General features: G+C 44.6%; 1 protein-coding gene across 1 annotated transcript in view; it reads right to left on the bottom strand.

The window, feature by feature from the left end:
• The window catches only part of Frmpd2 (FERM and PDZ domain containing 2), a 96,662-nt gene that overhangs the window by 8,624 nt on the left and 60,877 nt on the right, over window positions 1–27,161 (bottom strand). Inside the window, exons 18-27 of the mRNA XM_021182419.2 lie at window positions 24,670–24,816; window positions 23,419–23,526; window positions 23,203–23,319; window positions 20,005–20,156; window positions 18,539–18,640; window positions 15,426–15,519; window positions 14,383–14,468; window positions 12,922–13,069; window positions 10,811–11,025; window positions 7,827–7,925 (exon numbers count right to left, since the gene is read on the bottom strand). Of these exons, the coding sequence (XP_021038078.2) occupies window positions 7,827–7,925; window positions 10,811–11,025; window positions 12,922–13,069; window positions 14,383–14,468; window positions 15,426–15,519; window positions 18,539–18,640; window positions 20,005–20,156; window positions 23,203–23,319; window positions 23,419–23,526; window positions 24,670–24,816 (1,268 nt within the window). The remainder of the gene's footprint in view (window positions 1–7,826; window positions 7,926–10,810; window positions 11,026–12,921; window positions 13,070–14,382; window positions 14,469–15,425; window positions 15,520–18,538; window positions 18,641–20,004; window positions 20,157–23,202; window positions 23,320–23,418; window positions 23,527–24,669; window positions 24,817–27,161) is intronic.

Here is a 27,161-nt window from a genome sequence, read left to right as displayed (position 1 = left end):
ACACTTTCATCAAAGTAGCTGGATACAAAATTATCTTATGAAAACCTTCCCTATATACAAATAACAAACAGACTGGGAAAGAAATCAGAGAATCACCTTTCATAAATGTCTCAGATAATATATTTTGGGTATTTCTAACCAAGCAAATAAAGACTTCAACTCTCTGAAGAAATAAATTGGAGAAGATATCAGAAGATGGAATGATCTCCCATACTCATTAGTAGGTAGGATTAACATTGTAAAAAAAAAGGGGGGGGGAAGGGGGCATTCTACCCAAAGCAATCTACAGATTCAATGCAATTATTATCAAAATTCCAACATAATTCCTTATAGACCTTGAAAGGACAATTCTCAACTTCATATGAAAAACAAAACAAAACAAAACAAAAACAGGATAGTTAAAACAACCCTGAACAATAAAAGTAATGTTGGAGGTATCACCTGCCCTGACTTCAAACTGTTGCTACAGAGTTATAATAATAAAACCCACATAATATCAGTATAAAAACAGACAGTTTGATCTGTGGAATCAAACTGAAGGCCCAGACATGCACATATATGGATACCTGATTTTTTGTAAAGAGGCTAGAAATAAATATACACTGGAAAAAAAGACAGTATCTTCAACTGTGCTGGTCAAACTGGATGTCAGCATGTAAAAGAATGCAAATAGGTATGTATCTATCACCCTGCACAAAACTCAAGTCCAAATGGATCAAAGACCTCAAAATAAAAGCAGATACACTGAACCTTATAGAAGAGAAACTGGGGAATGTCCTTGAATGCATGGACACAGGACATGACTTCCTGAACAGAATAGCAATAGTGTATGCACTAATATCAACAATTGATAAATGGGACCTCATGAATCTGAAAAGACAAAAGACACTGTCAGACAAAGAGGTAGTCTACAGAATGAGGAAAGATTCACTCCATATCTGACAGAGGGCTAATATCCAAAATATATAAAGAGATCAAGAAACTAGATATCACAAAACCAAAATATCCAATTAAAAAATGGGGAACAGATCTAAACAGAGAGTTCCCAATAGAGGAACCTCAAATGGCTGAAAACACTCAAAGAAATGTAGCCATCAAGGAAATGCAAATCAAAATGACTCCGAAATTCCATCTAATGCCTGTCCAAATAGCTGATATGAGTAATGCAGGTAACAGTTCATGCTGGTGAGGAGATGGAACAAGGGGACACTTCTCCATTGCTGGTTAGTGCAAACTTGTATAGCACTATGGAAATCAATGGTGATTCCTCAGAAAGTTTGGAATCAATCTACCTCAAGACCCAGATATACCACTCTTTGGTGTATACCCAAAGGATGTTTCATCCTACCACAAGGACGCTTTCTCATCTATGTTCATTGTGACATCATTCATAATAGCCAGAAACCAGAAACAACCTAGATGCCCCTCAAAAGAATAATTGATGAAGAAAATGTGATAATTGATGAAAAACATTTACACAATGGAGTATTACTCAGATGTTTAAAACTATAACATTATTAAATCCACAGGTAAATTGTTGAAACTAGAAAAAAAAATCATCCTAAGTAAGGTGACCCAGAGAGATAAATAAGGTATGTAGGGAGTGGCTCTGATGCGCTGAATGCTAAAGGTCCCATTCCCCAATTGGTTCTTGATGGTTCAATAAAGGCCAACGGCTGGATAGAAGAGGTGGAACTTCCACGTTCCTGCAGGCAGGATAGCAGATGCAAGAGCAAAGAGATTTTCCATGCTTCAGAGGGAGAAAGAGGCATCAGTCATGTGAGATCTCAGGTGAGGTGGCCATTGGCCACTTCCCCAACTGAGCCTGAGGTAGCAGGCAAGAGACGTAATTAAGCTAAGGGCAGATTTAGGGTGTTGAGCTGGGAGTGAAGATACACTCTTCACTCATCTGAGTTATACTCCATTGTGTAAATGTTCTTCATCAATTACCACATTTTCTTCATCAATTATTCTTTTGAGGGGCATCTTTTGAAGGGTACATTAGCCAAGGGAGGCTCAGAAGTATCTGGCCATCGAACTAAAAAGCATATTAAAAATAAGCTTGTGTGTGTGTGTGTGTGTGTGTCTGTGTGTCTGTGTGTCTGTGTCTTTCATCCAAGGATATAAAGGAACCAGGGCAGGGCTGGTAGCACAGTCTGCCTAGGGCTTAAAGTGAGGTAGTAGAAACTACACACTAAAATGGTATGCAGTCACTTATAAGGGGATAAGTAAATGAGAACCAAGATAAAACCCATAGTCCCAGAGAGATTAGGTAAAGAGGAAAGTTCCAGAAGGAATGCAGGGATCTCCCTGGGAGAGAGAAATATAATAGAGTTTATGGGAAGACGGGAAGAGGGTAGGGATCAGGTGGGGGGAGATGGGGTGGAAGGAGAGACTGCAATGAGAGACAGCTAGAATTGGAGGGGAGAACTTGGTAGGATGAGGAAGCTAGTATGTGGCAACTTCCTGAAATCTACAATCCTAATGAATCTTGGATCCTAATAAAGAATCCTAGAGATGGTGGGTACAGAGTCTCAGCTGGTCACCTCCTGTAGCCAGGCAAGGCTTCCAATGAATGGTAGGTGCATTCAGTTGGGATATTGGCCCAGTGGGTCTCATGGAAATCTCTAAATGACCTCTGTTGCTAAGACAAAAAAAGGCTACTCTCAAAAAAGTGACAGTTGGCCCCATTACCAAGGACAGGAAACACACAACGTATTGGAGAAGTTGAACTAGTGCCTACACAGAATTCTCACCCTACATTCTAGACTCTTCAGTGTGGGAAAGTACTCATCGGGCTATCAAATGGAAAATATGGACTCCAAGCCAGCCATAAACCCACTGACCTACAATCTTCCCTGCCTGCAAAATATGTTAGGACAATGGTGACACAGAGCCTGTGGGAATGTTTAGCTAATGTCTGATTGGACCTAAGGCCTGCTCCATGACACTGCTTAGATAACCTAGAACAAGAGACTACACAGCCCAAAGAACTAGAGTAAAACACCACGTGACTGATGCAAAAGTAGATGAATAAATAAATCAAATTATCCCTGATGATACTCTGCTATACTTATAGCTCTATGCCTCATGCAGTCATCATCAGAGGCTTCCTCTGGCAGGAGATTGGAACAGTTTCAGAAACACACAGTCAGATATTATGTGGAGAGAGAGTCTAGCCTGGAGGTCTCCACCAAACTGCTCCTCCTCAGAGCTCAGGGAATCCCACAGAAGAGTAGGCAGCAAGACTGTAAGAGCCAGAGGGTATGGACACCAGAAGAACAAGGCCCTCAGAATCGACTAAGCAGGGCACATGTGAGCAACCAAAGCAGCAAGCACAGGGCTAACACGGGTCTATATCAGGACCCCTGAATATGTATTCTAACTATTAGCTTAGGTTGATTTTAACAGGACTTTAGATTGTGATGATAAGTGGGTCCCTGACTCTCGTACCTGTTCTTAGAACTCTTTTCCTCATGATGGGCTACTGTGTACAACTTTGCTCCATTTATTATATTTTATTTTGTCATGTTTGATTTGTTATCTCTTAGAAGCCTGTTCTTTTCTAATGAGAGACAGAAAGGGAGTGGTTCCAGGGGAAAGGAAGGTGAGAGGAACTGGGAGGAGTAGAGGGAGGGGAAACTATAATCAGGGTATATTATATGAGAACAGAATCTATTTTCAATAAAAGGAAAAAGAGAGAGAAAAAAACAAGTTAAAAAAAATCCCTCTTTGCCATAAGAATTCTTAAGTTTCTTTGTCTTTGCCTGTCTCAGAGATTTCTCTGGACTCCTAGCACAGGGCTCTTTCCTGGACCCCTCAACCCTTCTCTAGACATGACTTGATTCACATCTGCTGATCGCAGCCATATGGCCATTTAACTTCTGGTTTTAATAAACTATTGTGACTTTTTAAAGTGTGAGGCTACTGGTTTTTTGTTTGTTTGTTTGTTTGTTTGTTTTGTAGCAAGATAATCATGTCTCCCTGGAAGACGCTACACTGTCCATACAGCAGGGCATTCTTGGCTGATCCCAGCCTCGCTGATAACAGTAGAGACATTTTACAACTCCAAAAGCAAAGATGCTGGTCTTTGACATCACTTTTGAACCATTTTCATCAGTTTCTAACATCTACCTGGTTCCCTGTTTGAACAGGCTGCCCGTGTGTTAATCTTTATAAATGTATGGAAGTTAGGATTTTACACTTTCCTGAAAATCATGTGAGCATCTCTACACAACAACAAACTCCCTCCCTTCACAAAGCAAAAAAGCAAAAGGCTGAAGTCCCAACCCTGGTCTCACCTTAGCCGAGAAACCGCACATCCACCACCAAGGATCGACCCTTGGGTGAGCCTTTGTGACAGCAAACCCTCCCTGCCACCAAGAGAAAGGGACACCCACAAAGATGCACACTGAAATTATAAATCAAAACCAGTCACCCATTGATAGATTGTGTCTATTATAAAGGGCATAATCAACATCTAAAATGGATGAGATTCTTAAAAATAGAGACAGAACAGTGACACCCTTTTTACTCCTGGGAGATCTCCCGAGTCTTCCTCCAGCCCCTGTTCTCAGTCTGCCTCAGACATTCTCTGCAATGCCATCCCGCAAAGCTTCAAGCCTGTGATCAACCATGCCTTTTGTTATCCCCAACAGCAACATCCTCACTTACCCTCTCCGCCCCTTAAAAAAGATCCCCAGCTTCCTCCTGTCATGCCTCTCAGCTAGCTTCCACCTCTGTGACTTGCACCTGCTACAAGTTCCTTCGGGTTCCCAGTGAGACTGTGTGGCCTTCCCACCTGCTGCAAAGCCTCTGGCCTGCTGAATGTCAGAGGTGTGCCTGTAGATGTCACCTAGCTGTCACCACTCACTCATTCAAGGCTTCTTGATAACCTTTCTCTGCATTGGGTCTTTTTCCTGTAGATGATCTTCCATCATTCTCAGGCACCCAACAACTTCCTCTCATTTCTGCAGCCTGTGATCACCGCTTGACAGCAAGAACAACACATTAGTTAAGAGCCCTCCACTGGAGCTAGAGAGATAGCTCAGCAGTTGAGCACTGACTGCTCTTCCAGAGGTGTAGTGTTGAATTCCCAGCAACCACACGGTGGCTCACAACTGTATGTAATAGGATCCGATGCCCTCTTCTGGTACATCTGAAGAGAGTGACAGTGTACTCACATAAAGTAGATAAATGTGATGCTCTGTATGTGCACAGCCCAGGTAGTAGGTGTAGCCCTGTTGGAGTAGGTGTGGACCAGTTGGAATAGGTGTGCCACTGTGGTTGTGGGCTTGAAGACCCTCATGCTAGCTCCCTGTAAGCTAGCATTCTGCTAGCAGCCTTCAGATGAAGATGTAGAATTCTCAGCTCCTCCTGCACCATGTCTGCCTGGATGCTGCCATGTTTCCACCTTGATGATAATGGACTGAACCTCTGAACCTGTAAGTCAGCCCCAATTAAATGTTGTCCTTTAAAAGGCTTGCCTTGCCCGGGGCCTAGCAAACACAGAAGTGGATGCTCACAGTCAGCTATTGGATAGATCACAGGACCCCCAATGGAGGAGCTAGAGAAAGTACCCAAGGAGCTAAAGGGAACTGCAACCCTATAGGTGGAACAACAATATGAACTAACCAGTACCCCGGAGCTCTTGTCTCTAGCTGCATATGTATCAAAAGATGGCCTAGTAGGCCATCACTGGAAAGAGAGGCCCATTGATCATGCAAACTTTATATGCCCCAGTACAGGGGAACGCCAGGGCCAAAAAGTGGGAGTGGGTGGGTAGGGGAGTGGGGGGGGGGTATGGGGGACTTTTGGGATAGCATTGGAAATGTAAATGAGGAAAATACCTAATTTAAAAAAAACAAAAGGCTTGCCTTTGTCATGGTGTTTCTTCACAGCAGTAAAAGCCTAACTATGACAATAGATAAATCTTAAAAAAAATAAAATATAATAAAGAGTCCTCCTTCACTCACAGAATTCTTCCTGGTCAGCTTATACCCTTACTCCATTCACTGTTAGCTCCCAGCCATCTGCTCCTTTACTCTTGGAGAATGCTGAAGGAAGTGTCTCTAGTAAATTATCTCTTCCTAAAGCCATAAGGTGCTTCTCTGACCTTTTCTCTCTCTAGCTTTCAGTAGCCATATGCAAACTGGTACACCCTGCTTAGTGCTCCCCTCCCTCACACTGTGTGCAAGATGCCCACTGCTTCCTGGTTCCACCTCTACCCCTGCATCATCTCCTCAGTCTCAGCTCTCTATACCAGATCTCCCAGTGCTGGGCTCTTCATGTTCCCAAGTGAGGTGGTGGCCCAACCATTCCATACCTTTATGTAAGTCTAGATACTAGCAACTGCCAAACTCATTTTGGTTTGGTTTTGGTTTGGTTTTGGTTTTTCCTAGACTGGATCTCATACTTGTTATCCACAAACAACTACCCAGTAGAACACTTTACTGAATTCCTAAAACCACCTCCATTTTCTATGGTACTGGAAACTATTGCTACTTTTCCATGTGCCCTGGAAAAGCAGCTGTGTCTCATAGCTATGCTTCCCCACCACCCAGGCACTACAATCAGCTCAAGGGATGTTCCGTCAAAGTTCAGATTTGTCTCTTGGGCCAGTGCACACTCTAATGTGGGTGTGTTATTCTGGGCAGGTTCCAGAGGCCATCTCAGCTCCAGAACTCCCTGTGGGATTAGCTGAGATCTCTGTTATGACTGTACACTGATCTCTTCCTCTGCTGAGGACAGTTCTCTAACCCACACAGGTGATGTACCAGTGGGCCAGGGACAGAGGCTCTCTGTCCTCATATCTCTGTTAAAGAGTCAATTTCCCAGAGACCCAGTAGGAAACCCCCAACAGGTGACAGACCATTCCATGTGTCAACTTCATTAGGCAGGAGTACCCAGATGTTTGCTTAAACAGCACCTTTGATATCACTAGATGTGTATTTTTTAGGTATGGTTTGCCTTTAAGCAAGGTGAATACACTCCAGGCTATGGGGAGCCTTATCCAATCAGCAGAAGTCTTAGAGAGTAGACTAGCTTTCATTCAGAAAGAAGGAAGTTTACATCCAGGCTACCACCCCACCAACACCACACAGCTCACCACACAGAACCTGTGTTCGTGGGCTGCCACCTCTCCAGGTATTCTGTCCTACCTGCTCCCCTCTGTACCACAATCTGAATTTATTCCCATATCTCCTGGGCAAGTCAAACCTGCTGATTGGCCTTGTAGAGTTTATACTGGCAAGCCCCAGAATTATGTAAGTTAATTCCTTACAATAAGTGCCCCATCTGTTTGTCCATCTGTCCATCCATCCATCCATCCATCCATCCATCCATCCATCCATCCATCCATATCTCTCTCCTTTGCTCTGTTTCTTTGGAGAACCAGACTAATATATGCATCCAGGTAAAGCCCTCACATTTCTGGGGTCCCAATGTCTCTGATCTCTGTGCCAGTCACACTCATCTGATTTGGGGGGTTGGGTGGGTATACATTTTATTTTTCACTGTGAAAACTCCTGCAGGAAGTTCTTTGACTTGGTTATGTGCTCAGGAGGCCAAAGGACACAGCCTAGAGTTTGTATGACCAGACTCTAACCATTTTCTATAGATCTACAAGGAGGCCCCAATGGTGGTCACAATGAGAATAGGGAGGGAAATGGGTGCACTAAGATTTGGGGGCCAGATGTTTTCCTGCCCCTATGACAAGGACTATTATTGAGCCCCCTAAAAGTAGTGAAGGACATTTCAGGGCCATCAGACTAAAAAGTGAATGACTGGCGGGCCAGTGAGGAGAAATAAGGATAGATTCATCTCACCTGCCATCCAGGCTCCATCTCAGGCAGTATCCCTGGAGGGGGTCGGCAGAGGAGGAGCGTCACTTCCTCTGGAGCCCCTCGCAATAAATGGAGCACTTCCTGCAAGAAAACCAGTCACAGTCATATCTGGGGTTGCCTCACAGGGGGCTGCTGCCTTGTGCTATTCGCTGCTTCCTTCCGGGAAGCCACCTTAGCCTATTGTTTGGCTCCAGAGAACTTGGGAACGCAATGCTGTAAGCTTAACTCCCCAAACTCCCAGAAGCCAAGAGCCAGGAACAGTATCTTGTGATCTCACCGCAGTGATGCAACAGAGGCCTTCAGGGATCTCTTCCTAAAGAGGCTGGGGCCCTAGGGATGCTTCCTGTGGAACTGCAGTGACCTCATCTTTGCTTCTTGCCTTCCCTGATGACCCTGCCTGCTTCCTTCTACATTGCCCAGAGGTAATCCTTCCAAAAGGGAAAAAAAAAAAAACCTCACTCTCCTGCTGAGCAACCTCCCTGCTAACCCCAACCACACAGCTCACAGAACCTGCATTTGCCTGCCACTGCCTTTCACAACTGCTTCTCCACTTGCTCATCTTTGCAACACAACCTGAGCTTCCACAATACAAACCACCCTCTCACTGCAGGGGGCACAAGGTAACTTTGTTTTCCCAATTCCTGTGTACACTGGGATCTTTCAACCTCCTGCCTCAGCCACCTTCTGGGCTAGATAACTTTTTTTGAGACATGTATGTTGAAGGGTGTTCAGCATATCTCTACTCTAAAGTGGCAGCTAAAACATATCAGTTGTGACAACCACAGTTGTCTCAGGATCTACCAAATGTCCCACAAGAGGCAATTCTGACCCAGCTGCTCTTCAATGTCCACTCAACTGCTCGGGTCTGCTATTGATTGTATTCTCCAAACTTACGTGTGGAATGCCCTCCAAAGGCAACTGTGGCAAACGGTCCCTGACTCATGGAGTGGTTGGAGGGAATGGGATCTACAGGAAGTGGAGCCTATGTAGTTGGGTTACTCGGCTGTTCCCATGAAGGGAATGTTGGGTCTCTCTGTCTCCTTGTTTCTCTGTCTCTGTCTGGGTGTGGGTGGGTGTGGGTGTGTGTGTCCATCCCAGCTGCCATGGGCAGAGAGACTTCCCTTTGCCACACACTCTCCACAGTAAAGTTTGCTTCACCACAGCCCCACAGACAGTGGGACCAAATGGTCACTGACTGACACCCCTGACACTATGACCCAAAACAAAATTTCCCTATTTAATGTCAGTTTTCTTTTTTTTTTTTTAATATTTTTATTACATATTTTCCTCAATTACATTTCCAATACTATCCCAAAAGTCCCCCATAGCGCCCCCCACTTCCCTACCCACCCATTCCCATTCTTTTGGCCCTGGCATTCCCCTATATTGGGGCATATAAAGTTTGCAAGTCCAATGGGCCTCTCTTTCCATTGATGGCCGACTAGGCCATCTTTCCATATAATGTCAGTTTTCTAGGGCATGTTATCACAGCGGCAGGAAGGACACAGTCCCTCTTCTGGCATTTGGATATGTACCCAAAAGCCTGGGCCTTCCTTTCCATGATTCATCCTCAGCAGCCTCCGTGGTTTTCCTGTCTTTCCCATCATGGCCTCGAAGGATGCACAAGTGCCTCCTCATTCGCCTCCCTCATTTGTCTATAGCCCCTCATGGAGTTCCCCATTAGAGGCTCTGAGAGACCTGCAGTTGGATCACATAAACGTCTATAAACCCGCGCAGTTCCAGGCCCTTCACACCCTCCCTTTCCCACACAGAGCTACTTCCCACCTTTGACTAGCCTGCTTTGACACACCCTATTCGGGCTGCGTGAGATCTCCTCATGGACTTGGCTGGAGGAAGGGACAAGGAAAAGAGGGAGGTTGGTGATGGCCCTGGCTTCCTCTGCTGGGTCATCACAGGATGATTCTCTCCCTTGGTGAACACCTCAGATCATGCCAGTGAATCCTTGTGCCTGTTCTGTCTCTAGAGTTGAATAGCTTTTCCTTCCTACCCTACTTTGACTTTAGAAAGATGGGTAGCTATCCTCCACATCAGGATGCTTACCTCTAACTTCCTAATAACATGTCCACACCATTATTAAAAAGTCTCTTCAAATGACTCTATTTTCTGCCAATACCCCAACTAACAAAGACATTTCCTTGGGATTTGTTCCTTGGGATCAATCTCGCTCTGTCACAGTCTCTACAGTCTCTATCTATCTATCTATCTATCTATCTATCTATCTATCTATCTATCTATCTATCTATCTATCATCTATCTATCTATCTATCATCTATCTATCTCTGGTGTGTGAGTGTGTGTGTGTGTGTGTGTGTCTTTGTCTCTCTCTCTCACATCCTCTCTCTCATATTTCATTTAATTTTTATTCCGTGTATGCCTGTGTCTCTGGTGAATATGTACATGTGAATACAGGTATACAGGTGCCTGTAGAGATCCCCTGGAGCTGGAGCTACAGGAAGGTATGAGCTACTGGACGCAGGTGCTAAGAACCAAACTCAGGCCTTCTGCAAAACAGAACATGATCTTCCTGATTGAGTCCTCTCTCTGGCCTTGCATGTTTTTGACCACAGGTGAGACAGTCTATGTATGCTATCTATGCATACAAAGCTATAACTTCAGCACACAAATCTCAAGGAGAGTGAAAGGGGCCCTTTTCAGTCCCTCCAGCTTCAGATCACCACCCACAATATACTCAAGAGAAACCATTAGCCAGTACATAAGTAAGATTTCATGTTCAGTTCACCAAGGGCATGCTGAAAAGCAATACCTACTCAAGGTCAAGTAGAAAATAGATATGGGCACATCCTGTCGATTGCTTTCTATGGGCTCCGAGCCCAGATCCAGGTGTAAATTCCAAAGTATTCTCTGTGGAGCTAGCCTTCAAAGCAACAGGGCTTCTATCTGCAAGCATCAGAGTTGTGCTTCCCCACCCCCACGGCTCTGAGCACCTGGAAAGCAAGGCCTTCTATGGGCTTGCCATTCACGGCCAGGATAATGTCACCAGCTGCAATGGCTCCATGCTCTTCAGCTGGCTGCCCAGGAAAGAGCCTCTTAATCCTCACAAGGTCACTTTTCGTATGGATGCAATTTCCTCTCTCCATGTGCACGAAGCTGAATCCCAAGCCTCTGCTGTTCTTCTTCAGTTTGACTTCAAACTTAGGACCTGTACCATGAGAGTTCGTGAAGACAGACCCTTCAGTGTGCTGCGACTGGCCACCTTGCCCTGTGAGTCACATGGAGATGAGTATTTCATGTGCTAACTTTGATGATGGAGTCTATTACACACACATTACAGGTCAGCGCTGCCCACAGATATGATCTAAGTTGTAAATACAAACCATAAAGGTTCTTTCAAAGCTTTCAAGTAGCTATGTGCTTTAAAAAGGAAAGGAAATGGGTATGGTTAAATTGTGTATCATATTTTAGTCAATACAGATGCTCCTCAGTTTATAAGGGGATAACATCCTGGTGAATCCCATGCAAGAAGGAAAGACTGTGTTGAGAATACACTGAGTGAACCTAACCTTCCCTGCATCCTAGCTTAGCAACACAGCCCACTGTAGTTTCCCCTGGCAAATGTGGTACTAAGCCACAGAATCTCTTCCCACTTCCCAGAATCGCAACGAGAGACTTTTGAATAGTGTGGCTTTCACACCCTCATTATGCTATGTTAGATTGTTGGGATGTCTAAATTACTACCACATCGATGTGGAGTCAACACAAAAGATGACTGAGGCCATCTTTGTTCTTCTTACAGAATACATCTTTGCACTCTTGTGCATTCTATCCATTTGGATTGCCACATTTTAAATGTTCAACAGCCAGGCACATGTGACAACTGACTGCCAAACTAAATGTTTAAATATAAACAACTAAATTTATAAGTAAGGATGGGGCTTTAGACATACACCATCTGCTTGTAGCACCCAGTAAAACTTATTACATCTAGATTCCAAAGTAGGATCTTAATGGCGTTTTAGTACATGCAGCATGAAATTTTACTAAATGGATCATGGGACGGTGATAGTCTACTCTGTAGAATGTTCTAGCTGCCATTTGCTTAGCCATGTACACTGACCATAGACCAGTCACTTCGAATGCCAGAGATGTACAGAGCCTTGGGCATCTAGGGAGTCAGGTAACCAAAGAGTCACCAAAAGGAGCCTCTGATCTTCTTCTGTTTATCTTCACTAACTTAGAAGGTAGCCAGTGAGCAGAGTGGCAGAGCCTTGGCTTGTAACTTTTCACTGGAGCAAGAGTTAAAACAGCTGAAGCCAAGGGTAAGGTCTATGGCATAGGCATGTCCCATCTGCCATTGCCACACTGGCCTCGGCTACTCGGTGTTTAGCTCATTGGTCAAATGCCCCATTTGGAGTGCATGGAAAGAAGTATGGGGAAACAGGCAGAATTGATTTAAGGACGATGGCACCACCATGCCTCCAACCTTCCTCACACTCCTGTAGCAGGGCCATAAAACTCCCTAAGGAAAGAGTGGAATATGGCTAAGCTCCAAGCCATGATGGTCTATGGAAACAGGCCTTTCCTAGTAGGAAACAAAATGACATAGAAGTACAGAGAGGCAACTGGTTAGGAGATGCCATATGTCCCTCTGGGCTAGTCGTGGCTTTACCCTTTTAACTGATGCATTAACAAGGCTGGGTTTCTGATGGCCTTGTCTCCCTGTCTGCCTAATGAGGCCTAGAACGGCTTTGTTACATGTGCCTGAACGAAGCGTGGAACCAATTGTGTCTGAAAATACCTGACCCTTCATATAAGCTTCATCCATAAATGTTTATGTGCGATCACTAATATTCAGGCAGGTGATCAGGAGGCTGCACAGGCCTGGGAGCAGAATTCTCGGTGGTAGTCATTTGGATGCTATGTATTTTTGTTTTTCAAAGAACATTTCCACCAGCTTGGATGCTGATCATGAGTCACACTGCTGGCATTATTTTTTTTTTAACCCAGAGGAAGTCTCCCTGCCTTTCCCCTTTGACTTGACATTCTAAAGCAGTATCGAATGATACGACAATAGTAGCACTCCATTCTCTCCTCTCACCATCTGTCACTGAGACACTGCTCGCAGGTCTGCCAGGCCTGGCTGTTACCAGGGAAACAGCCATGTGCACATCTCCCATCCTGTCATCAGCAGAAGGACACTGTGGTGCAGCCCTGGGGCCTCTTCTCTCTAAGACCAGCCGTGCCACCTACAAGGAGGAGTGGACAAACTCAGTTTTATTTCATTCTCAAATTCAAATCTCCAGTCTAGCTCTTCCTGGGGTACAGATCGGCAGGTGGAATTGTAAACAAGTGTCACTAAAGTAACCTGTGTGCCTCTGTCAGCACATTCGGTAGCCAGCTTGCTCTCCCCCTCCCTCCCTCCCTCCCTCCCTCCCTCCCTTGCCACTCCCCTTCCTCACTTTGCTTAAAATATCCTTCATCTTGTATATGCTCCTCCAGCACATGAGGTCATCCCCCTATTAACCTCTCAGGAGCAATACATGGGGTCATTCATCTCTCCTCCTTCTGCGCCCGTGATGGTTTGGTTTAAAGCTTATGAGTTCTCCAGCAAAGGTAACTCTTTCAGAGCTTCTCCACCCCTCTCCACTGCAAGGGGCAGGGCAGTAAGCTCTATTTCCATTTCATTGGTCCACCCCCAGCTTAGCTATTAGTGGACTGATCTGACACAAAACTGAACTTGCAACGACCAGTTAAAAGCTCCCAGTATCTCCAGAACGGCATCCCAGGCCCAGGTTGATGGACCCTCCTCCATTTCTTTCTTGTTTGATTTCGTATCCTTCCCCACAGCACCTTATGCTCTCATTGCCCACAATGGTCCTGAAGGCAGTGATTGGACTTCAGAACAAAGCCTGTTAGAAATGCCAAGCCTCTGGTTGGGGAATTTGACCCTGAATCCATCTTTCTGCTGCAATTGTCATTTAGCGCCAGGCCCATGACCCCACACTGGTGATTCCTACTTGCCATCATGACAGTATCCAGATGTGTTTCCTCTAACCATGTGCACTAGTGATGGCGTGATAAACATACAGTGCTAATTAATTATGCATCCTCAGGATATGACGAGAGACAGTAACATGGAGACCACTGTGGGGAAAGCATGAAAGAGAAGGGGCCTGAGTGCAGGTGGATGCCCTGTTCAATGGGGTTGGCACAGGTAGGAGTACAGCCAGTGCCAGCCTGCAGGAGCCTCTGTTCTCCCTCAGTTCTGTTCTTCTGTCTGAGGCCTAAACCAAAGCAGACGACTATATGATTTCCAGAGCTATTTAAAGGGTGTGAGGTTTTCGACTTTAGAAACATCTGTCTGCTACCTCCTGGGTTTTACATTCTCACAGAAAAGCAGCGTTAAGATGAAGAGTGAAAGGGGAGGGGGAAGGTAGACTACAAAACTCCCACTCTTTTTCTTGGCTACCTCATTCCTGCCTAGAGGCAACTGTAACTTCTGAGGTTGGTTTAGAAAGCTCTGGAAGTAAGAAAAGGTCCCTGGTAGTAGGGTACTCACCTGCCCAGGACCCTTGAGACACTGCACAGCCTGCTTGTGAGTAAGGCCACACAGACTCACTCCATCCACCTGCAGTAGTCGGTCACCTGGGAAAGGAATGCAGCCATGTTCCCTGTCTCCCAGAGATGCAAGAGCTCTTCTGTGAGACTCCTGTCTCCAGGTCAGGAAGCAGGGCTGCCAGGTGCCCCTGGGCTCAGCAAGAGCCTGCGTGAGCCTGAGTACCAGCTGCCTCTCTGATCGCCTGTGCCTGTTCCTGGGGCGCACAACAGAGCAAGGACATAAAAGCCTGTCTATTACTGTCTCACGGTGTGGCCAGGCCAAGCCTCATCACCCTTCTCTTTCCTCCTGTTTTCCTGTGAAACTATTTTTGAAAAAAAATTTTTTCAACTTGCTCAGGGGTAGTATTTATATCTCCAAGATATTTTCTATTTCAAGAGAGAAAGGGGGAGGGGGAAGATCAGGAAGACAATAGTTGATGTTGGAAATACTGGAATTCAAGAGGAAATAAATAATTTTTTGATTCAATTAGGGCAGTTTCAATGGAAAATAAAGGTCACTTCTTTCCTTTAGAGCAGTGAGAAACAATTCAGGGTAGAGAGAAAGCTCAACCCTGTGCTAAACTGGGGTCACCAAAGCCAAGTTTGTCTTCTGGGGGAGAATAGAAAGCTCACAATGTCCCCAAGCCAAAATGGAGTCACCAATGCCAGAGCTGTTTTCTAGGGAAGGGTAAAGAGAAAGTCCACAGTTGATAATGTCCCCCATGCTGAAGTGGGTCACCAGTAACAGCCCTATCTTCCTAAGGAATACTGTCTCCCAGCAGCAAGCATCTCATACAATTTCTACCCCACTTTTAGTATGAACTTTAGATCAGTGCCAGCTTATTGAGAGGGTGAAGCAGGTAAAATTTTTCCTTTTCCCAGACAAAGAAACCAACCCTAGAGACAGAAGTTTCTAGGGCTAAAATGAGCAAGGCCTGAGCTGATCCTCTCAGTCAGTGTTCCAAAGCACAGAGACCACAACTTCCAGCATGATTCATCTCTCACCCTGTAGGATCTGTCCTTCCTTGGCAGCGGGGCCTCCAGGAATGATAGATTTCACATAGATTCCTCCATGAGGCACACTTGTATTAATGCCACCCTACAAAATACAAAGCAATACTCAATCCACTGGTCCCCTCTTGGGTGCCTCCTACCTCCCGAACAGGGGAGCCCATCTCTTCCAGCTGTGATCTATCCCACTCCAACAGCCTTCTGCATTCGCCCAGACAAACTCTTCCCCAGTGAGTGGGAAGGTCAAGCTTACACAGACCATACAACACAGACTGAGAGACAAAATCAAGCCAAGCCCCAGGTGGCACATGGCAGGTGTCCTGTAGCCAGCCCTAAGGACTGAGGACTTGTGTTCTTGTGTTTGGCACACCTGGTATGTTTGTTTGTGGGTACAAAACCAGGAATGAAAATAAGTTTAAACAACTAATTATCTTGAAACTTTTCTTTGGAGACAGGGTCTTTCTATGTAGCCCTAGGTCCCCTCCTGTAGGGTTACAGGCATGTGCACCAGGGCTGGCTCTGCACTTGTTCTTATTAACTTGACAACAAAGCATGTACCTGGAAGTTAAAAGTTCAAGATCCAAGGCTGCCTCTTTCTTCCAGCTTACTTTACACAGCTAGACATACACATGGGCAGATATTTTATCAATGGTACTCGTTCAGTCTTTTACTCCTTCCCTGCCTCTACTTCCCACCCACTGCTAATGGCACAGTAACAATGAATGTGTGCTCATACACTTCCCTCTACTTTTCTCCATATGTATATGATCATATAGAATTCAACATGAACAGCCAAGTCAGTCAACCAAATGGCTCTGTTTCAGTTTGGATCTTGAATGTCCCTCAAAGGCCTAGCAATAAATCTTAGCTCCTGCCTGGTGCTGTTGGAAGGTAGTAGAATCTGTATGAGGTGGATCGTCATGGGAAGTCCTTAGGTCACAGGAGTGAGCACTTGAAGAGCAGAGCATTGTGGGACCCCATTCTTCCTCTTTCTTTCACTTCCTGGTCATGAGGGATAGGCTTTATCGACCCCATTTCTACCATGATAAGCTACCACAGCCCCAAAGCAGTAGAGCCTGCCAATCATGAATTGATACCTCTAAAACTGCAGGTCACAATGAACCTACTCGCTTTGTAATTTGATTATATTTCTGGTGTTAGTTATAGAGGTGGAAAGCTAATTAATGAATGATGGTACGGGCTAATGCAAGTCTATGCAACAGACTCAAGACTCCTCCGAAACTACGTCTCTAGCAATGCTAACACAAATCTTTAAGTGGCTATCCACCAGAAAGGGCCTTTGATCCACCCATGGTCTGGTTGCTGCTGTGAACTCATACAGCCTACCTAGCCTTCCTTGCTCAACCTCAGGCTTTTCGCCCTCTATCTACCTAGGTCTTCAGCTGGCTTACAAAAGTGTACTGAACTCGCACATGGTTGTTCTTGCACATGGAAGTTCTCCCTTCCCATAGAAACAGATTTAAGTTCATTTCACACTCTTAAGTACTCTATGTGTCTTATTAACAAACACAAACCAATCAAATTCAACTGGGTTATATGTTGCACAAAAGAGAGTCTCGTGGCCAGTTTTCTGGTTTTCCACATGGGCAGAGCTAGTGCTGACTCCTTTGTGTCAGGGCCATCAGCTTGGTTTCCATGCACATGTGCCAGAACACACGCGACCTTTTCTCAGTTGATCAGTCTTCTATCTCTTCAGTGCGCTTGCCACTGTTAGCAACACAGCATCCAACCCCTTCATGTGCACCGTTTTCCTTAATGGGATCCACATTCCTGTGTCTGTGGCCCACGGATATGTGCACTTTTTTCATTACAGGAGATACTGCCAGCTTGCATCCCAGTGTGAATGTGCATGTAATTATCCACATTTCCACCCGCTCAATGTGACAGTATGCTTTTCTGTATCACGGCTATATTTGGCCAAGCTGACAGTTATAAATTCTAAAGTTTGCCTTCAACTTGCTTGAACTCCTTGAGCTGTCCATGGATGTGAAGGTATTGTATTTGTTCAGCGGCCATTTGGACTTTAAGTGAGACATTTCAACAATTAGTTTTGAAATGAAGATTCTCCAAAGAAAATTAGTGTTTCTACTAGTCAAAAGAAATCACCAATCTCCTCTTGGCATATGTATCCGCATAAATCTGAATAATCTAAAATTTAGCAAGTTTTTTTAGATGAGAAAGTGCTGTGTTTGGTGTCTTGTGATAAGATTATTTTATCAAGCCAAGAATAAACTGACCATACTAAGTCCCTGCCTGTTCAGTCCCTGTGTACTCAGGATTCTTATTCCCTGGTATTAGAAATCGTCTGTTGGTGGTTCAGCAATTCAGGGCTCCTTGCAGTAGACACACAGAGAAACAAAGTACTCTCTCCCTTCGCTCATCACTTGGGTTACCTGTGAGATTTTTCCAGTCCTTTGACACTTCCTTAAGTGCTGACGATTTCCATGCTGTTTCTTTGAATCCAATGTGCTATCACTGAGCTCCAGGGCTTACCCCACAGTCTTAACTAATGGGTCACAGTCACTGTTCTAATACAAACAGTGCCTTCCAAACCAGGACCTCTGAATTTGTGTGCACCCCTTTTGTGGACACCATTTCCCATACCCCTGGGTGGCTAGTGACAGAGGGAATATCCATTCTTAGACATCTGTTAGGTAGAGCTCAAAAGCCAAGAGCAAAGAGTCAGACGTGGTGAAGACCTCAAAGGTGGAACTTTGTCCTGAGCCCTTGCGGATGGAGCACAAGTTTATTCCAGCCCTGCATGGGATGGAACTTACCCTGGGTTTCCATCCATGAAGTTACCTTACTGTCCAGCTTGAGCTTGGAGCCAGACTAATTTACCCAGTTTCTCTCACATTTGCCCCTTTCTACTGCTACCTTTCCTTAGAATCTGTACAGAGCACAACCTCAAGTTCCTCTGAGTCTCACAGCACTCTCCAAATTCTAATTACCCACGGAAATCTCAACTTAACCCTTGCATTCAACGTGCACTTAAGGACAGTGGGCACATTGTCAGAGGGTAATGCCATCCAAGGCTCTGGATGGTAACCATTCTATTGCTTTCTCAGTTGCCTACAAAGTCTTACAGTCACGCTGAATCCAAGCGTTCCATCTTCTTTAACCAGCTCCACGAAGTAGATTTCACCAGTGTTGGTTTGTAGAGGGGATGGAGGACAAGAGCCAGCACCCTGCCACAAGCAAACAAATGGAAAAACGGAGCCATGAGGCACCTGCCCAACCTCTGTAGATGCTTAGCTCTCATGCACTGGAAGAAGCTAGCAGCATTGTACCCAGGAACAGCATATGTCTAGAGAGACATCTCCAGCTTTATCAATTCCTTTACATGTATGTGACCTTGCATAACTCTCTCAGAATCTCTTCTCTCCATTTCCTAATCCACAGAACTGAACCCCAGCAGTGTCTCCTAACTGTGACTATGAATGGGCCAGCACATGGCAGGGGGTGGATAAATGTGGATTCCTCCTTTCTGCATTTCCTTTGCAAACATTCATGTTGGAACTAAAGCTGTTCCAGTGCTTTCCAGATCATTCAACACACGATGCCAGCCAAGTGCTGCTGGCTACCAGTCCCACAGAAACTTCCTGAAGCAAAAGCAAACCTCACGAGGATCTCTGACCATTCCTAGAAATAATGCTCATGTTATTGTTGGTTTTTCAATAATTGAAGGCTTTATGAAAAAGATCATACCATGCATCAGGCAATTTCTTTGATACTTGTGACAACAACTGTGTAAGATTTGTTCATCCATTCAACTATGTATAAGACAGTTATTGAGCACCCATTATGTCCAGGATGCTGTTGTTTGAGCATCTCCTCCAAAAATCCTTAAATTTAATTACCATTAATACAATACTAGAGATAAAACTTTCACAGTGATTAGGTCATGAAGGCACAAGTCTCGTGAATCAGAATAACCTTCCCCAGATGTGGCTCCTAGATCTGGGGCTTCCCAGTCACCAAATCATGATCCAAATAAACCATTGCTTGTAACTCACCCCTTCTGTTATGGCAATGGAAAGGGGAGTGAGGACATGGCAGTCCTACGCAAATTGCTGGCATCCAGGAGAAGAGCCATCTGCCCATGTTGAATATTGTCTGAGGTGCTTGAGATGTTTAGCAAGGAGATTCCCCATCAAATAACTGATAAACTGTATGATAATAAGTTCATGTGGGTGTGGTAAAGGGGGTGTCATCACGTGAACGCTCAGAGATGCAGGTAGTATGGAGAAGAACTGAAATGTGAAGCCAGGCCTGGCTGAAACATAGGCCCATGAGCATATCTGGATTCCAACAAGGTGTGCGGAGCTGGCTGACAGAAAATGCCCCCTTGCTGTCCACCCCCTCACCATGCTACCAGCTTGTAGCTGTTTGACATGTCACATCAAGAGCAAGGGGAAGCCCAGGACATGGGAGCACCACTGAACTCCACAGCCTATTCCTTTTCGTCCAGAAATGGAATATAGACCAAGAGGACACGTATCTATTACTAGAGGGGAAGGTGAGGTCCCTGCCTGGGCGGTGAGCTCGGCACCTGAGCCGTTTCTGGTCCTCTGACATTTCTGTCCTGGTCATGTATTTGTGGTGACTGTCTTCCCTGGCACCTGTTGCTCAGGATGTCTGTACAGAACATGCCAGAACTTGCAGTACTGTTCTTTTCTTCACTGTGGCTGGTCCCACAAACACCTACAAAAAGCAAGTCAAGAAGTTAAGGTTTGGAGAGGCTGGAAGATCAGTAGCATCCCACATGAGACACAGACTTTTCCTTGAGTGATGCAGAGAACTTTTATAGTTGCAGAGTATGCTATCAAGTCAGCCTTTCCGAGAGAATGTTGCATCTAGAGTAGAGAAAGGAAATGTTCTAGATGTGATCAGAAACATAAATAGAAGTCACTTGTGTGACCCAGTTATGAAATCATGGGAGCAGGGATATTGAAGAATGTCAGCTCTTTTGTGTTAAGCTCCTGTTGTTTGTGTAATTAGGATGGGGGAAGAGAAGAAAAATGATATAGGAAAAGAAAGGAGAGGGAAGAGGAAGAGAAAGGGAGGGAAGGGAGGGGAGGGTGATGAGTTCTTTCCTTCTTTGCAACTGGCTACCAGGAAATTGTCATCTCAGTTTAATTAGAATCAGATAATTAATTAATTAATTAATTAATTAATTAAATTGAAAGGGTGAACTAGTTTGTCCCATATCCCATGCTCAACATGTGTGGCTTCTCTTAACCCTGACTTTCAGCAAAGCTATATGATACCAAGACCAACATATCATGTCCTTGGGGTATACTTGGTGACACCAGGCTCTGGACTCCTCTAAGTGAAAGCTGGCCATGAACTCCTGCTTCTTCCAACTGGCATAGAGTAAATCACAAAGCATGAGATGTGGATAAGTGATCAGACCCTGGAGTAAGGTGATTAACATATCTGACCTTTGATTTCTTTATATCTAAAATATGTCAGTAGAATTAGTGAAACAGACTGTTCATAGACTGTGGATTTTATGTGTATATATAAAAATGTGTGTATATTCTCTCACACACACATAGATTGACTTATATACATCAGCATTTTATTTTCTGTTAATGCACTAATATTAATAGCTCAGCAGATGTGTGTTGGAGAAAGATGAGTATTATAGTTTCTTGAGACCAGGAGGAGGTGGGAACACGGGTAGACTTACAGCTGTGATGCAGCTTACTAGCACCCAGGGAAGTAAGTGCACTTGCTCATGTTTGATTTAAAAAAATGTGGTCTTGAGTAATCCAAATATAAGACTCTTTGCTATCAAGTGAGTGGGGAGAGTACTGTCCAGTCTCTAAGGCCATGGTCCTGATCATTTTCCTCAGTTCACTGTCATTATCCTTTGGGCAGTATTGCAAACATCAATCTACTTTCTTCCATGTCCTCATGAGAACAGAAGATGGGACTTTAGATCCAAAAAGCCAGAGTATCCAACTCTGCCCTTTGTATCAGAAGCATAAGCTAAGAGTCATGGTGGTTAATTGTGATTGGCAGCTTGATAGGATCTATCATCAGCTAAGAGATGTATCAGGTCAGTGAGGGCATTTCCAGGAATGATGAACTGAGAGGCAAGCCTTTCCTCGGAGTGGGCAGCACCTTCTGATCTTGCAAGTAGCACAGCTCACTTGCTGGATCTTCTGCTGTTTCTGAATATCTACCCTTAGCCCTGCAGTGTGAACTGAAGACCAGCAGTTTCCCAGGAATCTTTGAGGCTCTCAACACCACATGGGATAGCTGAGTCATCCAGTCTTGTGAATGAAGCAGCTACTGGACTCAGCCTCTCCAGAGCAGACACCCATATAGAGCTACCCATTCAGCATCATTTAAGCCAGTCTATTTTTTTAATCCCTTTCTGCAATACATATTCATTCTATTGGCTCCATTCCTCTAGAGAACCCTGCCTGACCTTCTGCAGCTGATTATAACTCAGATAGCAATAGCTGCTCATGATGGCTGTTAGCTGCTGGCTCCTAATGTCCAGTCTAGAAGACCTGCCTTAACAGGAGATCATCACTGGATGTCTTTTCCCCCAACAATGGATCAGCCCAGAAGAATGGCAACTGTGGCAAAGTTGTGTTCTCAAAGGAACTGGGCCACCACTTAGAGATGGTATATAACTCCCAGACAGAGAATGCATCCATTGTCTGGAACTCTAATGCAAAACTGGTCAATGTGCCTTAGATTTTGAATACCAATTTCTTGACCATTATCATAGGCTGTCCTTGGACTACACTGAATTGTGATTTCCCCATCTGGTTCATTTCCTGACAACATAAGAAGTGAACTGAATGCCCTCAAGGTGGAGAATGTGAAGGGATATGAACATTACTGACTTGCCTCAGAAAGAGGTGTTGGGGCTGTAACATTCCAGAGAGACAGTGATCTTGAGACCAATGATGGGAGTACTGGGGCTGGTCCCTGAGACATTGTGAAAGACCCTAGTGCCACTACCTGCAGTAAGGGTAATAGAAAGCTACTTGGTGACAGTTTGTGCAAGTGTGAGACTGGATTTCAAAGAGCAGGTGTAATTTCTACACTTAGAAATGAGCCTGAGTTTATATCCATCCCACATATTGTTCTTTATGCATTTGTTTCTTAACTGTTGTTCTTTAAGTCAAAAGATGAAGAAAACAACCTTTTCCAACTAAGACTTTGGGCCTTTAGGAGTTGATCTGTTGCTATGCAGTAAGAATACTGTGTTTGTGGTGTAGAAGCAGCCTGAGGACAAGTATACTCTCTTTTCCAGATGCCTACATAACTGCTTCACCTGAACACAGCTGTAGAAATCTTGAACTTGAGTGTCAATAAGAATTCCCTCCCTGAGGATGCCGGTGAGGTGAGGTGAGAGGGAGGAACTGGGAAGAGAGGAGGGAGGGAAGGCTATGAATGTGATGTAAAGTAAATAAATTAATTAAAAAAAATAGAATTCCCTCCCTGTCATGTGACAACGGTGGGCAGAAACATAAACGCAATGAGTGCATCCAGCCATACCTAGCAAGGAGGCTGCTGCCTTTCAGAGACACATGCAATCGTGGGACCGTGCTCTGCCCCTGCCATGGAAGAGCATACTGATTTATGCCACTGTGCTGCCTGCTTACAAGCCATGGCCATGCTTACAGAGAGCTACACAGGAAAGCTACATAGAGCTTTGTGTGCAAAGCTCATGGTGATACAAAGGAAACGGTTTCATCACCAGAAGTAAGATGAAACGAACCTTTTGGCTGAGAAATTATTAATTCCATGTCGTCAGGAGAATTCTGGATCATTCTGACAGCCATGCTGAATGTGAAGCCCTCCAGGCTAATGTGATTCAAGGCTAGTATCTTTCCTCCTGGAGAGAGAGAGAGAGAATGAATTAGTTCAATAGCCCCAGCAAGGATAAGAAAGATAGTAACTTAAAACATCTCAGGCAATTTAATTTAGGGTGTACCTGGTTTGATCTTTTTAGCTCTTTCTGCTGGTCCCCCAGGTATAAGGGAAGATATGAAAATGCCGGGCCTTGTTTGCTCTGCATCTTCTCCTTCGTTAATGACAAAACCTGTAATCAAGATGGCATTTAAGGATAAAGCGATAATGACTTTGTGGCTCTCACAGCTACCAAGTGCTGATAACTTCACCTTAGTGAGATGCCAGGGAAAAGCAGACTGTTCCCCACTAACACCCTAGCTAAAGCTAGAAATGCAGCCCACCAACACAAGCTGGTTTTGTGACATAGGTTGGGGTTGCCCACATCCATCTGTGTGTTGTGTTTCACATGTGTGCAGGTTCACATGCATGCATGTGCATGTGCATGTAGAGCCCAGAGTTGTATGTAGGAGGTATTCCTTGATTCCTCTCCACTTTGATTATTACTTCATACATTCCTTCTTATATGTTTATGGGTGCTTTATTTGCATGTATGTCTCTGTGCCGTGTGTGTAATGCCTTGTGGAGGCCAGAAGAAGGTACCAGATCCCCTGAGACTGCAGTTATGGTTATGAGGTATCATGTGGGCTTCAGGACTTCCACATTATTTATTGAAGCAGTCTCTCACTGAATGCAAAGCTCCCTGATTCAGTCTAACTAGCCAGCTTGCTGGTAGAAGGCCTGTCTCAGCTTCCCAAGTGCCAGGATTACAGGCACAACACTACATACACCCAACTCTTTTATATGGGTACTGGGGATCTGAGCTCTGGCTTCACGTTTGTATGACAAGTGTTTTATCAATTGAGCCATCCCCTAGTCCTAGGGAAGATGAGTTCTAACCAAATACTGTTTCCATATCTTTTTTTTTTTACACAGTTTAAGAATTTTAAATTGTGATTAATAATTGAAGATGAGAAAGATTGCCTACTCCTCTACATTATTAAGAACCTACTTATACTGGAGAAAGGTTGGTATAAGATTTGTGTGTGTGTGTTTGTGTGTGTGTGTGTGTGTGTGTGTGTATTGGGGGATGGTGATGTTGTGCTTAGATGCATCCTGAAAATACATCAGTGTTTACAAAGAATCCTTTGTCCCAAAAATCTTAGTAGGTTTTTTGAGGCATTAAAAGAAAGGAAAAATGGAAAGAATTATTGAAAAATGCAAGATAGGAGAGAAGTGTGCTGGTTGGGAGAGTGGAGAAAAACAAAGAGAAGAATGGTGCCTATTCTCCCTGTGCTAAGCAGAACAGGGGGCTCACCCATAGAAGCCCTCTTACCAAAGCCATGAACTGGATCCCGCTTCAACATCACACACACGATGTCTTGGTTGGGTTCTCCAAAAAAGCCCTTCCTTTTGCTGTTCTGTGACCCTGAGACAGAATCAAAGCAGCAGATCTGGGTTCGCCTGCCCAAGCAGTTGGAACCTAACAAAAATACACATGCAGAGAAATGAGAGTAGCTCACTGCAAATCTCTTGTCAACCTGGGAACAGATCACTGAGCACAAATACCACTGGACCACAACTGAGCCACTGTTTGTCAAGATTTGACAGCAAGAGCAAAGACCATGGCAGAGTGGTCAATGATATCCATTTTCTGTGTGATTGTCACCCTACCCAACCCCTGTATCCTGGTGCTAGAGATGGTGCCAAGTCATGCTTGGGCATGGCAGGGATGGCCTGACATGGTTCCCACCACTGACACAGAGTCAGAAGGGCATGGGTATGGGCCTTCATGAGTGTCCACAGTTACTGTGGGCATAAGTTCCATATGTTCCTCCAGAGGAATGTCCTCTCTGGTGAAGGTTAATGGCTCCATGATAATCAGAGACAGCACAAGTCCTGGAGGTGAGGGTGTGGCTAATGTTTCAGCAAAATGGTAAATGCTGAGACTTTCAGGCAGCCTTTAAGGCTGTGGGAAATAACTCTAAAACCATGAGTTCAAAACTATATCATTTCTCAACTATGCAAAATTTAAGGATGAGTTGTATAAGGAGCTTCGCAGATCTAAAGGAACAGAGGCAGCTGCACTTGGAACCAGCCTGTCAGAAAGATACAAAGGAAGGAGATAAATAAGTGTAGAGAGTGGTGATTGCAGGGCAAGATCCCACCCACCTAAGATTTTTGTTTATGCTTACAAAGGCAGGCAGATTCCTGAGTTCTAGGTCAGCCTGGGACAAGGGGAGTTTAGGTCTGGGCCCAGGAGTGGTAGGAATGGTAATTCCAGGGCAGCTTATCATCTGTGCTTAACCAAGATAGGCAGATCTCTAAATTCTTTGGCAATATTTTTTTTAATATGTTTGCTGTCTCTTTCTAAGAACCAAGGGGCTTGGGTCATGGGATGAAAAGGGAACCTGGGGTAATAACTGAATTAATATGTAAATAAAAGACCAGGCTTTTGATCTGCAAGAGATGAGTTATCCAGAGAGTTTTTAGAACAGCAAGAGAGAGCTGTTTTGAGAAGAGCAATCTGAAAAGCTGTCTCTAGCAAAACATAGGCAATCAGCTTGTAACCCACAATTCGACTTCACGTCATTTGTTTTACCACTTCCAGACACTCATTCTCTCAGGAACCCCTCTCCAAGCCAAGACTGGTCCTTGGAAAGATGGAATCTAGGCAAGAGTTCCACCCCTGAGTTAAACCTCCAGCACCTGTAATCTCAATGCAGCTCAGACTGACCTCCAACTCACTATGAATCCAACACTGGCTTCAGACTCACACCACCTCTGCATTCAAGGCCCATGTGTGACCATGTTCACCTAACTTCTTTTTTCCTGTTCTGGCCTTGAGAGAGTAAGTGGGGGCTATATTTCCTGCTGGTGACAACTGGAACTAAAATGCAGAGATGAGACAACAGTCCCCCCTCCCCCGCACCGCCCCAAGTCTTGCAATGGCTTTGATTTTGAATGTCTCCAAAAAGACCATGGGTTGAGAGCTTCATAAACACTGTGTGGTGCTATTGGACATAGTACAACATTTGGGATGAGAGCCTTAAAGCTATATTGAGACTGAGTCATTACATGTATGGTCTTGAACAGGATATTCACCAGCAGTCTCCGTCTCTCTGTTTTTCTGCCTCCTAACTCTCATGGAGTGAACAGACCTTGTTATCATCCACTCCTACTTTGATAAACCCTGCCATCACAAGCCCAAAGCAACAGGGCCCAACAACCAGGATGGAGACCTCTGAAATTACTGGTAAAAATAAACCTTTCCTCTCTTTTGTTTTTGATGTAAGACAGGGTCTTACAATGTAGCCCTGGCCAGGCCAGAACTTGATATATAAACCAGGCTTGCCTTGAACTCACAGAGATCCTCCTGCCTCTACCTTCCCACCTTTCCTCTTTATAAATTGACTCATCTCAGAATTTTTTTTCTAATAAAGGAAAGCTAACAGGAGTCTCTACTAGTCACCAATGTACAGGGGTTGACAGCCTAGCCTGTGGGTCCTGGAGTACCTCCCAATCTTGTGTCTGGAAGAGGCCCAAAGCAGAACCCTAAAGTTGTTTCTAGAAAGCTGGAGTCCTGCTAGTGACTGACCATCACAATCAATCCACATCTTTCCTCCCCAAGGGTCCATTTCTGAGCCTAGCAGGCACAGTTTAAATAACAGTAGAGATATGTGGCAGTATCTAGATCTGGCTTCCAGGCTCAGCATTCTTTAAGTACTAGTACTTTCCTTAGTTATAGAATCTCTGACTTCATTTTTGACTGGGACCTTGTGGAACAAACCACACTGCCCTCCATGTGCATGCTCTCAGGGGAGCATG

Source organism: Mus caroli, chromosome 14 (genome assembly GCF_900094665.2).
Source record: "Mus caroli chromosome 14, CAROLI_EIJ_v1.1, whole genome shotgun sequence".
NCBI classification, from domain to species: Eukaryota; Metazoa; Chordata; class Mammalia; order Rodentia; family Muridae; genus Mus; species Mus caroli.
Note: the sequence above shows the minus strand (reverse complement) of the source record. Positions and strands in the feature narration are given on the sequence as shown.